The following is a 14,779-nucleotide window of genomic DNA, read 5'->3' as shown; positions in this document are numbered from 1 at the left end:
CAGCGAATACAGTATACTACATTGAAAGAAGTACAAGTAAATCGCTGCTTCACCTGAAAGGAGTGTTTGGGGCCTTGGATAGTGAGGAGAGAGAAGGTAAATGGGCAGGTATTACACCTCCTGCGCTTGCAGGGGAAGGTGCCATGGGAAGGGGATGAGGTGGTGGGGGTAATGGAGGAGTGGACCAGGGTTTCGCGGAGGGAATGATCTCTTCAGGATGCTGACAGGGGAAGGGAGGGGAAGATGCCTTTGGTAGTGGCATCACGCTGGAGGTGGCGTAAATGGCGGAGGATGATCCTTTGGCTATGGAGGCTGATGGTGTGGAAAGTGAGGATAAGGGGAACCCTGTCGCGGGTCTGGGAGGGAGTGAAAGGGGTGAGGGTAGAGGTGTGGGAAATGGGCCGGACACGGTTGAGGGCCCTGTCAACCACCGTGGGGCGAATCCTCGGTTGAGGAAAAAGGAAGACATATCAGAAACGCTGTCATGGAAGGTGGCGTCATCAGAGCAGATGCGTCGGTGTCGGAGAAACTGGGAGAATGGAATGGAGTCCTTACAGGAGGCAGGGTGTGACGAAGTGTAGTCGAGGTAGCTGTGGGAGTCGGTGGGCTTTTAATGAATATTAGTAGACAGCCTATCCCCAGAGATGGAGACAGAGAAGTCGAGGAAGGGAAGGGAAGTATCGGAGATAGACCATGTAAAGGTGAGAGAAGGGTGGAAATTAGAAGCAAAGTTGATAAAGTTTTCCAGTTCGGGGCGGGAGCAGGAAACGGCACCGATATAGTCGTCAGTGAACTGGAAAAAGAGTTGGGGGAGGGGGCCTGAGTAGGACTGGAACAAGGAATGTTCGACATATCCCACAAAAAGAGAACCATAACCAGGGCCCATGCGGGTACCCATAGCAACACCTTTTACTTGAAGGAAGTGCGTGGAGTTGAAGGAGAAGTTGTTCAATGTGAGAACACGTTGAGCCAGGTGGAGGAGGGTGGTGATAGATAAGGACTGGTTGGGCCTCTGCTCAAGGAAGAAGCGGAGAGCCCTCAGACCATCCTGGTGGGGGATGACGGTATAGAGAGATTGGACGTCCATAGTGAAGAGGAGGCGGTTGGGGCCAGGAAACTGGAAATTGTCAAAATGACGTAGGGCGTCAGAAGAGTCACGGATGTTCACAGAATTCCTAGTCTCTGACCTGCTCTTGTAGCCACAGTACTTATATTGCTCCTCCAGTTCAGTTTCTGGTCAATGGTAACCCCAGGATGTTGATAGTGGGGGATTCAGTGATCGTAATGCCATTGAGTGTCAAGGGGAGATGGTCGAAGTCTCTCTTGTTGGAGATGGTCATTACCTGGTACTTGTATGGCGTGAATGTAACTTGCCAATTATCATCCCAAGCCTGAATGTTATCACACATCTTGCTGCATATGGACACAGATTGCTTCTGTATCTGAGGAATCATGAATGGTGCTGAATATTATGCAATCATCAGCAAACATCCCCACTTCTGACCTTACGATGGAGGGAAGGTCATTAATGAAGCAACTAAAGATGGTAGGGCCTAGGACACTACCTTCAGCAACTACTGCAGTGATGTCCTGGGACTGAGATGATTGACCTCCAATAACCACAACCATTTTCCTTTGTGCTAAGTATGACTCCAACCATTGGAGAGTTTTCCCCCTAATTACCATTGACTCCAGCTTTGCTAGGGCTCCTTGATGCCACACACGGTCAAATGCTTCCTTGGATGTCAAGGATGTCACTTGCACCTCAGCAATGTTCAAAGGTACTTGCAGGATATTTTACGAAGATTGCTGAGGCACCGCCCGAGGGAGTGGCAGTGGTTCCATGGAGCACGAGCCTGCTATTTCCTCTTAGGATGACAGCATTCGTCCTCCCATCCCTGCCACTCCGTCAGTGCCCTTGCTGTGGCCTATCTGCAAGCCAGCTCAGACGACTGCCGCCCATGTCAAGATGGTGCCGACTGAAGCCAGGCTTTCTAGGCCCAGTGCTGCTCAAGGTCATCCTCCAAGGCTCTCTGCAGTCTCCTGCACTGAAAATCAGCAGCCTTCCACCAGTCATGCTGCAGCTACTGGGATAGGACTTTGTATGAGCAGTAGGACAGGCAAAGGCATATGGAAGACAGGAACAAAGAGAATACACAAGGGTAATTAGTTTAATTGTGTATGGAATATGGCATGATTTGATTTATAAATTTTGTTTGCAATGCTTATTTTGTGGCAGCTTTTATTTTTACATTGTGGTCAAGAGGACGATGTATCGGTCAGTGACAGGGAAGGTAAGGAGTGTGGAACATTTGGTAAATGGGGAATTGGGGTTGCGGTTACTGGTATCACACTTGAATTAATTCTTCATGGACAGCCTGAGCAAAAAGGGGCTGTCTAGGTTGGCTCCCCCTTTCCTCCTCTTCCTCCTCTGCTGCTTGTCTGATAGCTGGTGGCCAGGGCTGTCCCCTCACGATGGTGATGTTGTGCAGCATGCAACAGACCACCACAAATACTGAGATCCATTCTGCCAAGTACTGCAGGGCTCTTCCATAATGGTCTAGACAGCAGAAGCATTGTTTCAGCATGCCAGTGGTCTGTTCTATTACATTTTATGTGGCAGCATGGCTTTCATTATATGCAGACGGCACATGTGTGCCAGGGTTGCTAAACAGAGTGATGAGTCGCGCCATCAGCAGATAGCCTGTGTTGCCCAGTAACCACCCTTTGGTTTGCTGTGGAAGCTGAAATGCAGTTGGCACAGCAAACTGTTGCAGAATGAAGGCATCATGGCTGCTGCCAGGATACTGGGCATTGACCTGCATGATGCACTGTCTTTGGTCACACACCAGCTGGACGTTGAGGGAGTGAAATCCCTTTTGGTTCTGGTACATGGAGAAGTTGACATGTGATGTCCGCAAAGCAATGTGCATGTTGTCAATGGCACTTTGCACCATGGGGAAGCCTGCAATCCTAGCAAACCCTTGTGCTCGCTTTGTCTACTTCTCTCTGGTAAAAGGAGTGGAATGTAGTTAGCTCTTTTTGAATAGAGAGCTTCATGTAACAGTGGATGGAAAACTGGGAGATGTGGCTCAGATCTCCAGACCTAGCCTGGAAACAGCTGGATGTGTAGAAGTTCATTGCTACTGACACCTTCACAGCCACTGGCAATGCAGTCCGTACCCTACTCTAATGTTGCAGCAATTGGCAGATTTCAGAGGACATCCTTATTGAAGTGCAGACATCTCACACATAGTTCCATGCTGACATTCAGGTAGGACAATTGTTTCCAGAACACCCAGAATTAATATGGCCTCCTGCTAAAAGCCTTTCTCCTCCTCCTCTCACTTCCAGCAACTAGTCCTGCTCTTCATAACCTCTACTGATTCTACCAGTTATGCTCGATTGCAAGGGGAGAATCTACCAGTGCATTCATGTCTGGGAGAAATTGGCTCGTGCAGAAGGCTTGAAGTCAGCAAAAAGTTCTTCAGCACCTGCCTCGCCACCCCCTGTAGACTTTTGCAACTTGAACCAACTTTGGAAACACTTGTAGAATGTACCAACAGTCAGAAGATATCAACCAGCAAATAACCTGTAAGTGGCTGATCAGCACTGGTGGAGGGTCTTTCTTGTTACTTAACACGTGTTTAGCTCTGTGACGTTAAGAAAGGGCAAGTGCTGAAGCTCCAAAATGGCAGCATTGGCATCAAATTAGCATTGCACGCTGATTAACATTATGATCTGCCTGCTCTGAATACGTCTGGTGCTAACACCTTAACCATATTGGCCCCTGAGCAGCACCTGTAACACTCAACCAATGGGCACTGGCAAAATTTTGCACCCAGTGTTTCTAGGTGTACATTGACTCCTATTTTCCAAACTTCATATTAAACATCTAGGCCTTAATTTTCCTCTCAAGGACCAAAAATATTTGGACGGTGCCAGGGTAGAAAATGGATGAAAGTAGGGTTGGGGAACCTTCCACCAGATCCCCTCCTCCTAAAAATGGACGCACAAAGTTTCCTCCAACACTGCCAGCCCCGCCATTTTGGGTTGGAGCCATCCACCTGCTGCTTTCCTGCTCCTGCCATATGTACATGACAGTGGGATGCAGGGCTTTGACTAACAGCTCTCAGTCACTCTCGAACTCTGTCTCCCAGGATTGATGAGGCATTCAAAGCTTTTAGCGGTTCAGGACCAGGTGGCTGTAAGCTGCAGATTTTGAAGAGTTACCTTTAGCTGCTGATTTCTTTGATTTCCAGCCCCTGCCTATTATTACTTTCCTGAAGCGTGGTGTTACACTTTGGGAAGCTGCTCAAATTTCTTTGCTCAGAGCATTTTATTTATACCTCGAACCAAATAGGAAAAATAGAATGAATTGCAAGGTGGAATGTTAGGGCTGAATTTTCAGCACCTGCCGAGGCCAGGATCAGAAGCCAGTTGGAGCTAAAAATAGCCCTGCCAGCCTGCATGCCAGTTCCCCAGCCCCATCCCGCCTCACCACCATTTTTGTGGAGGTGGGATTGGGGGCCACAGGGCCTACCGCCCACATGCAGTCGGCATCCAGGTTTCCAAAGGCAGTGGGGACCAGTTTAAGTCCCTGGAAGTGGGCAACCAGCAGAAGGCCAAGGGGGCCAGCACTCCAGGCAGGTCTAGAGGCCCTCCCTGCGTGTCTGGTTACAGGAGCAGGCACAGGCCGCCCTGTACAAAGAACAAAGAACAGTACAGCACAGGAACAGGCCATTCGGCCCTCCAAGCCTGTGCCGATCTTGATGCCTACCTAAACTAAAACCTTCTGCACTTCCGGGGCCCATATCCCTCTATTCCCTTCCTATTCATGTATTTGTCAAGATGTCTATTAAATGTTGCTATCGTATCTGCTTCCACCACCTCCCCTGGCAGCAAGTTCCAGGCACTCACCACCCTCTGTGTAAAAAACTTGCCTCGCACATCCCCTCTAAACTTTGCCCCTCGCACCTTAAACCTATGTCCCCTAGTAACTGACTCTTCCACCCTGGGAAAAAGCTTCTGACTATCCACTCTGTCCATGCCGCTCATAACTTTGTAAACCTCTATCATGTCGCCCCTCCACCTCCGTCGTTCCAGTGAAAACAATCCAAGTTTTTCCAACCTCTCCTCATAGCTAATGCCCTCCAGACCAGGCAACATCCTGGTAAACCTCCTCTGTACCCTCTCCAAAGCCTCCACGTCCTTCTGGTAGTGTGGTGACCAGAATTGCACGCAATATTCTAAGTGTGGCCTAACTAAGGTTCTGTACAGCTGCAACATGACTTGCCAATTTTTATACTCTATGCCCCGACCGATGAAGGCAAGCATGCCGTATGCCTTCTTGACTACCTTATCCGCCTGCGTTGCCACTTTCAGTGACCTGTGGACCTGTATGCCCAGATCTCTCTGCCTGCCAATACTCCTAAGGGTTCTGCTATTTACTGTATACCTCCCACCCGCATTAGACCTTCCAAAATGCATTATCTCACATTTGTCCGAATTAAACTCCATCTGCCATTTCTCCGCCCAAGTCTCCAACCGATCTATATCCTGCTGTATCCTCTGACAATCCTCATCATTATCCGCAACGCCATCAATCTTTGTGTTGTCCGCAAACTTACTAATCAGACCAGCTACATTTTCCTCCAAATCATTTATATATACTACAAACAGCAAAGGTCCCAGCACTGATCCCTGCGGAACACCACTGGTCACATCCATCCATTCAGAAAAACACCCATCCACTGATACCCTCTGTCTTCTGTGACTGAGCCAGTTCTGTATCCATCTTGCCAGCTCACCTCTGATCCCGTGTGACTTCACCTTTTGTACCAGTCTGCCATGCGGTACCTCGTCAAAGGCTTTACTAAAGTCCATATAGATAACATCCACTGCCCTTCCTTCATCAATCATCTTCGTCACTTCCTCAAAAAACTCAATCAAATTAGTAAGACAAGACCTCCCCTTCACAAAACCATGCTGTCTCTCACTAATAAGTTCGTTTGTTTCCAAATGGGAGTAAATCCTGTCCCGAATAATCCTCTCTAATAGTTTCCCTACCACTGACGTAAGGCTCACCGGCCTATAATTTCCTGGATTATCCTTGCCACCCTTCTTAAACAAAGGAACAACATTGACTATTCTCCAGTCCTCTGGGACCTCACTTGTAGCCAATGAGGATGCAAAGATTTCTGTCAAGGCCCCAGCAATTTCTTCCCTTGCCTCCCTCAGTATTCTAGGGTAGATCCCATCAGGCCCTGGGGACTTATGTACCTTAATGCTTTGCAAGACACCCAACACCTATGGGCGGCACAGTGGCGCAGTGGTTCGCACTGCAGCCTCACAGCTCCAGCGACCCGGGTTCAATTCTGGGTACTGTCTGTGTGGAGTTTGCAAGTTCTCCCTGTGTCTGCGTGGGTTTTCTCCAGGTGCTCCGGTTTCCTCCCACAGCCAAAAGACTTACAGGTTGGTAGGTAAATTGGCCATTATGAATTGCCCCTAGTATAGGTAGGTGGTAGGGAAATATAGGGACAGGTGGAGATGTGGTAGGAATATGGGATTAGTGTAGAATTAGTATAAATGGGTGGTTGATGGTCGGCCCAGACTCGGTGGGCCAAAGGGCCTGTTTCAGTGCTGTATCTCTAAACTAAACCTCCTCCTTTTTGATAATGAGATGACTGAGACTGTCTGCACTCCCTTCCCTCAGCTCATCATCCACCAAGTCCTTCTCTTTGGTGAATACTGATGCAAAGTACTCATTTAGCACCTCGCCCATTTCCTCTGGCTCCACACATAGATTCCCATCTCTGTCCTTGAGTGGGCCAACCCTTTCCCTGGTTACCCTCTTGCTCTTTATATACATATAAAAAGCCTTGGGATTTTCCTTAATCCTGTTTGCCAATGACTTTTCATGACCCCTTTTAGCCCTCCTGACTCCTTGCTTAAGTTCCTTCCTACTTTCTTTATATTCCTCAAGTGCTTCGTCTGTTCCAAGCCTTCCAGCCCTTACAAATGTAGAGGGGCTTTCCCCCACCATCCCCCAACAGTGGTGGACTAACTGCTCAAACTATTTTTAATTAAGGATTTTTAAAAGTTCGAGAAAGGGCATTTCCATCTTTAACCACTGTCTCTTTCTTCCATTGCAGGCTGCTCCTCCTTTTAAGCTGGAAGGCCTCTGATTGGCCCTCCAGCTTGGAGAGCTCGCCCATTGTTCTTCATTGGACAGCCCTCTGGCCATTAATTGGCCAGCCAGGGAAAATCACCAATGAGTGACTGCTCCCCCGGGGCTGGGGTCAGGACCCGGGAACAGTGCCAACCTCTGTTTCCTTCTCCTGGAGGGAAAATCCAGCCCTTAATGTTTCAACACTAGAATTGAAAGAAAAAAATCTTTTAAAACAAAGGTATTGAAAACAGTGATGTTTGCAATGCTCTGCAGTACTTTTAAAATATTTTTTCAAGGGATGTGGGCACCACTGGCAAGGCCAGCATTTATTGCCCATCCCTAATTGCCCTTGAGAAACTGAGTGGCTTGCTAGGCCATTTAAGAGTCAACCACATTACTGTGAGTCTGGAGTCACACGTAGGCCAGACCAAGTAAGATTTCCTTCCCTCAAGGACAATAGTGAACCAGATAGGTTTTTACAACAATTGACGATGGTTTCATGATCACCATTAGACTAGTTATTTAATTTCAGATTTTTTAAATAATTAATTAAATTCAAATTTCACCATCTGCTGTGGTGGTATTCAAACCCATATCCACAAGGCTTTAGCCTGAGCCTCTGAATTACTAGCCCAGTGATATTACCACTGCACCAACGCCTCCCCACACAACTCAACCCAAGTCTGACACGAATCCTTGAATACTTGCTGTCTTCTTTTTTACCCAACTTCTTATCCACTCTCCTGTCCTTCTCAGGACTCACATAAACCAGGTTGGAGAGGGGGGTTCTCTCGGACTCCTGTTGTAACATTAGTGGAAACCAGAGTACTATACAGCGGTATATTTTGATCCTCTGCCAAAGTTATGATAGGAAATTGGGAAAATTCCATGGGAATTTAACCCAAAGGTATTTGGCTTAATAGGTAGTTTTTCATGTGGTATTTTACAAGCACTTCTCTGAGTCCAAATATCATATCTATTCAGTTTATACATAACTTTCTCAGAGTAACTGAGGAGTTTTGTCAGGCATAATTTTTCCCTTTGAATCAAGTTGTTGGTTTCTGGTTAAATTACTACAGCATAGTTATTCTTCAGAATGGTTTCCATTACTTTACGTGTTATTGATGCTGGTTTAATTGGATAATAGTTGTCTGAGGCCAGGATTTTGTGAGGACACCCTGAGGCGGGGTCAGATGGCCCGTTGCCTCCCCGTCATCAGAGATTTTCCCAGGGGCGGGATAGGCTGGCGACAGCCTTCCTGCCCAGATGCCAATTGAGGCCCTTAAGTGGCCTATTAATGACCAATTAAGGGCCTCTTCCCACTGCCGCTGGGTCCATACCAGCGGCAGGGGGGGCCTCCGACACACGGGGAGGATGCCTTGTAAAATGAGGCGTCCTCCCTGCGAGCTTGGGGGTGTTCCCTCCTTTGTGGGCAATTTGTGGCCCAGATGGAGGACCCCCACCTTCTTTGGCCTCCTTGTCTCGAGAGACAATGGGTAAGGGCCGGGAGGTGGTCAGTGGTTTGTGAAGCAGCGCCTGGAGTGGCTATGAAGACCAATTCTAGAGTGACAGACTCTTCCACAGGCGCTGCAGATAAAATTGTTCGTCGGGGCTGTTACACAGTTGGCTCTTCCCTTGCGCTTCTGTCTTTTTTCCTGCCAACAGCTAAATCTCTTCGATTCGCCACTCTTTAGCTCCGCCTTTATGGCTGTCTGCCAGCTCTGGCGATCACTGGCAACTGACTCCAACGACTTGTGGTCAATGTCACAGGACTTCATGTCGCGTTTGCAGACGTCTTTAAAGCGGAGACATGGACGGCCGGTGGGTCTGATACCAGTGACGAGCGCGATGTACAAAGTGTCCTCGGGGATCCTGCCATCTTCCATGTGGCTCACATGGCCAAGCCATCTCAAGCGCTGCTGGCTCAGTAGGGCGTATATCCTGGGGATGTTGGCCGCCTCGAGGACTTCTGTGTTGGAGATACGGTCCTGCCACCTGATGCCAAGGATTCTCCGAAGGCAGCGAAGATGGAATGAATTGAGACGTCACTCTTGGCTGACATACGTTGTCCAAGCGTCGCTGTCGTAGAGCAAGGTACTGAGGACACAGGCTTGATACACTCGGACTTTTGTGTTCCGTGTCAGTGCACCATTTTTCCACACTCTTGGCCAGTCTGGACATAGCAGCGGACGCCTTTCCCATGCGCTTGTTGATTTCTGCATCGAGAGACAGGTTACTGGTGATAGTTGAGTCTAGGTAGGTGAATTCTTGAACCACTTCCAGAGCGTGGTCGCCAATATTGATGCATGGAGCATTTCTGACGTCCTTTCCCATGATGTTCGTTTTCTTGAGGCTGATGGTTAGGCCAAATTCATTGCAGGCAGCCGCAATCCTGTCGATGAGTCTCTGCAGACACACTTCTGTGTGGGATGTTAATGCAGCATCGTCAGCAAAGAGGAGTTCCCTGATGAGGACCTTCCGTACTTTGGTCTTCACTCTTAGACAGGCAAGGTTGAACAACTTGCCATCTGATCTTGTGTGGAGGAAAATTCCTTCTTCTGAAGACTTGAACGCATGTGATAGCAGCAGGGAGAAAAAGATATCAAACAGTGTAGGTGCGAGAACACAGCCCTGTTTCACGCCACTCAGAATAGGAAAGGGGTCTGATGAGGCACCGCTATGCTGAATTGTGCCTTTCATGTTGTCATGGAATGAGGTGGTGATACTTAGTAGCTTTGGTGAACATCCAATCTTTGCTAGTCGTCTGAAGAGACTACGTCTGCTGACAAGTTCAAAGGCTTTGGTGAGATCTATGAAAGCAACGTAGAGGGGCATCTGTTGTTCATGGCATTTCTTCTGTAGCTGGCGAAGGGAGAACAGCATGTCAATGGTGGATCTCTCTGCACGAAAGCCACACTGTGCCTCAGGGTAGACACACTCAGCCAGCTTCTGAGCCTGTTTAAAACGACTCGAGCGAAGACTTTTCCCACTATGCTGAGCAGGGAGATTCCACGGTAGTTGTTGCAGTCACCGCGATCACCCTTGTTCTTATAGAGGGTGATGATATTGGCATTGCGCATGTCCTGTGGTACTGCTCCCTCATCCAGCACAGGCAAAGCAGTTCATGGAGTTCTGAAAGTATAGCAGGCTTGGCACTCTTGATTATTTCAGGGGTAATGCCGCCCTTCCCAGGGGCTTTTCCACTGGCTAGAGATTCAATGGCATCACTGAGTTCCGACCCCCACCAGAAACAACTTTACACCCCCACTGGACTGCACGACCACCTTCCCAACCCCCTCGCTAGGGCATTCTGGATTGGCCCCACCTCACCTACCTCTGTTTCGGGGTTCCACGGCTGGGCCTGGATCCGAGGCCTTTGCAGTACCAGCAGTTGCCACCTCTCGGACTGGCCGGCATCTCTTAGAGGCGGTAACCCCATCCCTGTAAAAACTTTAAAGGGACGGAGATACCGTCTCCTAAAACTTTGATTCAAAAGGACCGGAGGATCGTTCCGGCGGGGGGGGGGGGGGGTGGGCATGAAAAGGCAGAGGTGGGTTTCCCCCCGCTTTTCGGGCCAGCACCAGGAGCCCCGCCTCCTGCACAAAATCCAGCCCTGAGTCATGTTTGTCCCCGTCTTTAAATATGTGTACTACATTTTTTTTGCTTCTGATCCAATGGGATTTCTGCAAAGCTCAATGACCTCTTCTTCATGGTAGCCAATACCCCAACAAATAAAATTTGGCTACACAGTATCAACAAGAATTGCCTCAGAGGTGATTGCTACCTTAGATGAACACCACTACTACTGGTCAGAGTTCAGACAAAGCAGTATTTAGTATCGCAATGTCTAGTATTATAGACACCATGTCTCATCCAAGCTCATAGCCTTGGTTTTATGAAAGTTAAGAATGCTTTGGTAGATAGGAAAAAGTAGGCAGTTAGAAGAAAACTACCTTCATAATATGTCCAATATAAAAATATCCCAGCATCAGCTTATCTGAGGAATAAATTTGTGATCAGCTCCAAACTACATGATTCTCAAAGAAGCTCCAATGACTAACAGGAGCTAGTCAAATCTGACTGCAGCACCACCATCCATTCTCTTGCAAAGGACAACACCTCTGTGGGTGAGACTTAACACCATATTTACTGAAAAGTCATCTGAAATTTAAGGTCACGATCCAAATGTTCCACTGAAATACAGCAAATAAAATCCACTAAGTCAAGAGCAGGCACAATATATTTAAGCATATCACGCACGCAGAAAAGAAAGACTTACATTTATATAGCATGTTATCATATCCCTCGAAAATATTTTCATGTGCTTCAGCACCTAGATCATGTGCTCAAATCGTACAAAGGGGCTTGAATTAATAGGGTACTGACATGGAGAGAAGAGTGATAACGGTTGGTAACCTGACACTGGCCCTCAGGACAAAGGCACTCAGATTCTCCACACCTTATCTGAGGAATTTGTTATTATTTGGCTAATCACCCTGTCAGCCAATGGATCCGAGTGGAAAATAACAAATATTCTTGATTCACAATAGGGCCTCAAAGTTAGACTCTATCTTTCGTGTTCTTAAAAAGCCCCTCCTTCAAAATCTATTCTTGATGGTCTGTGGAGATCTTCTTTGTATACTCAGCACAGTAAAATTATAAACACACTTGTAAAGATGCATTTATAGTTTTGCTCACATCATGCACTATTCTCACTTTTCCACTTTACTATTTCCACTCTGGATCTTTTATTAATATCCCTTACTTTAACTTTATACATTTTCCAGTATCCCTCTTTCATCAACCCTCAATTTTTTAAAAACTTCTTTTTCTTTTATCCTACTGATTTAACCACTTAAAGTCAGCAATGGATCACAGTGATTATCCGGCTCTGGATGTGCTGTTACATGCCCGACTGGGGAACTGATGGCTGTCCCTTCCCCATCCCTCTCAGTGAAAATGGTGTCACTCAAGGATGATATTACCTAGACCTCCAGCAGCAATCACTCTTCCTCCAATGTGGCCCACGGAAAAGTCTGCGCGTTTCTCTCTCATCCGTGTGGAACGGGACTGCTTAGTCCAAATTCCTAAAAAGAAATGAGTGAACATTTATTAAACTGCAGGAGAGACCACAAATGTCAGTGAAGTAGAATGATGATTGTTAGATGTATGCCCAAACATTGTAATGTTCTGAACATTGTTTATTGAATGTGGTTTGATATTTCCATTTATCGGTTCTTGAATAAATGGGTCTGTAATTTCAGTCAGTAGGGTAAATTATACATCATAGCACTCCATTACTTTATTAATATAATCTAAGTAAATGTAGATCAGTCTTGAAACTATTTCTTACGATGGGATACTTCAACATTCAACTTCGTTCAACTATAAATCTCACTTGAGCAGGCTTGCAGATCATTGCTCTCAGGCGTTTCTTGTAATGCGCCAATTACTCCAGACCTCACTCTTAATAGTCTGGTCTTTTTAATAAAATAAATTAACCTCCACTGTCATGGGAGATGAAGACATCAATTTTCCTAAAATAATGCAATAATAAATTACCCACTTCATTTGTCATCCAGATAGTTCTGAGAGGGTTTTTGCTTTTTCAAACCTAGATAAGGATGCTCAGATCGCTTCAAGTATTTATGCCAGGTTATGAACAATATTTTAGTCTATGGTTGAAGACAGATATAGTTGGGGGGGGAGGGGGGTGCATCTTTAAACTGAGGGTGGTTTATGTGTGGGTGGCAGGGGGGTCTTCAACCACAACACCCTCCCCCCAACACTGCCATCATCAATTTGAGAGCCAGACAATTTAAATCCCCAGCTTCCTTTACATTCCACCAGCTCAGAGGCAGCCTGCTGGCACTCAGGTATGTTTGAGGGTGAAAATATTGCTCTGAGGTTTTTAAAAAAATCAAACATTAATTGCCCCTTAATCGTTCTCATGGGTGGCGGTGCCAAGGAAGCAGAGGCCCAGAGTTTGCTTGTGGGGCCCAAAGCAACACGATGGGTTCAAGCTCCTTTGCATTCCTCAACACTGCTACCTTTGACATTGGCTCATTGTATATGAATTGGATCTGGATTACGTGGCAACAGCTCTTTCTACCAGATCTTTTTGGATTGAGGTCTGCAGAATTACAACTTGTATTTCCACCTATTTACTACTTACCACCTATATACTATTTCCACCTCTGTAATAATGGGCGGCACAGTGGCGCAGTGGTTAGCACCGCAGCCTCACAGCTCCAGCGACCCGGGTTCAATTCTGGGTACTGCCTGTGTGGAGTTTGCAAGTTCTCCCTGTGTCTGCGTGGGTTTTCTCCGGGTGCTCCGGTTTCCTCCCACATGCCAAAGACTTGCAGGTTGATAGGTTAATTGGCCATTATAAATTGCCCCTAGTATAGGTAGGTGGTAGGGAAATATAGGGACAGGTGGGGATGTAGTAGGAATGTGGGATTAGTGTAGGATTAGTATAAATGGGTGGTTGATGGTCGGCACAGACTCGGTGGGCCGAAGGGCCTGTTTCAGTGCTGTATCTCTAAACTAAACTAAATTGCTCGGCTCTGCAATACCTCAGTTCATCAGCTGCTGAAACCCTCATCCATGCATTTGTTACCAGTAGCCATGATAACAACAGCAACTCACATTTATGTTGCATATTTAATGTAGTAAAATGTCCCAAGGCGCTTAAGAATACCATTATCAATATAAACACCAAGCCACAGGAGATATCAGGGCGGATGATCAAAAGCTTGATCAATGAGGTAGATTTTAAGGAGCATCTTAAAAGAGGAAAGAGAAGTAGAGAGGCAGGGAGGTTTAGGAAGGGAATTCCAGAGCTTAGAGTCAAGGCAGCTGAATGTACAGACACCAAAGTTGGAGTGATTAAAATCGGGGATGTGCAAGAGGCCAGAATTGGACGAACATAGAGACCTCAAAAGTTTGCAGGGCTGGAAGAGGCCACAGAGATCTGGAGGGAGGAAGCCATGGAGGGATTTGACAAGGCTTTTAAAATTGACTCATTATTGGACTGGAAGCCAGGGAAGGACAGCAAGCACTGGGGAGATGGGTGAATGAGATTTGAAGCAAGTTAAGATATGGCAGCAGAGTTTTGGAATGAGTACAAATTTATTTAGGGTGGAAGATGGGAGGCCAGTCAGATGTGTGTTAGAATAGTCAAGTCTAGAGGCAACAACAGGCATGGCTGAGGGTTCAGCAGACGAGCTCAGACAAGATCAGAGTCAAGCGATGTAATGCAGCTGTAATTAGGCAGTTTTGGTGATGGTGCGGATATGTGATCCAAAACTCATCTCAGGATCAAGCACAACGTCAAGGTTGCAAACAGTTTTAAGAGAACTGCCAGGGATGGAAATAGTAGTCAGGGAACAGAGTTTGTAGTGGGGACCAAGGTTAATGGCTTCAGTATTCCCAATATTTCTGCTCATCCAGTATTGGATGTTGGACAAGTAGTGCGTTGTCAGCATACGTGGAACCTGATGTGTTTTCAGAATTTGCCACCAAGGGGTACCATATAGATGAGGAATAGAAAGAGGCCAAGAATAAATCCCTGCTTGGCTACAGAGGTAGCAGTGTGGGAGTGAG

At 46.9% G+C, this 14,779-nt stretch overlaps 1 protein-coding gene across 1 annotated transcript in view; it reads right to left on the bottom strand.

Annotated features, from left to right (window-relative positions):
- The window catches only part of LOC137380178 (kelch domain-containing protein 8B-like), a 132,983-nt gene that overhangs the window by 20,884 nt on the left and 97,320 nt on the right, over positions 1–14,779 (bottom strand). The window contains exon 5 of the mRNA XM_068051940.1: positions 12,157–12,258. Within this exon, the coding sequence (XP_067908041.1) occupies positions 12,157–12,258 (102 nt within the window). The remainder of the gene's footprint in view (positions 1–12,156; positions 12,259–14,779) is intronic.

Source organism: Heterodontus francisci, chromosome 19 (genome assembly GCF_036365525.1).
Source record: "Heterodontus francisci isolate sHetFra1 chromosome 19, sHetFra1.hap1, whole genome shotgun sequence".
Taxonomy (NCBI): domain Eukaryota; kingdom Metazoa; phylum Chordata; class Chondrichthyes; order Heterodontiformes; family Heterodontidae; genus Heterodontus; species Heterodontus francisci.
This window is presented reverse-complemented; position numbering and strand designations above follow the sequence as displayed.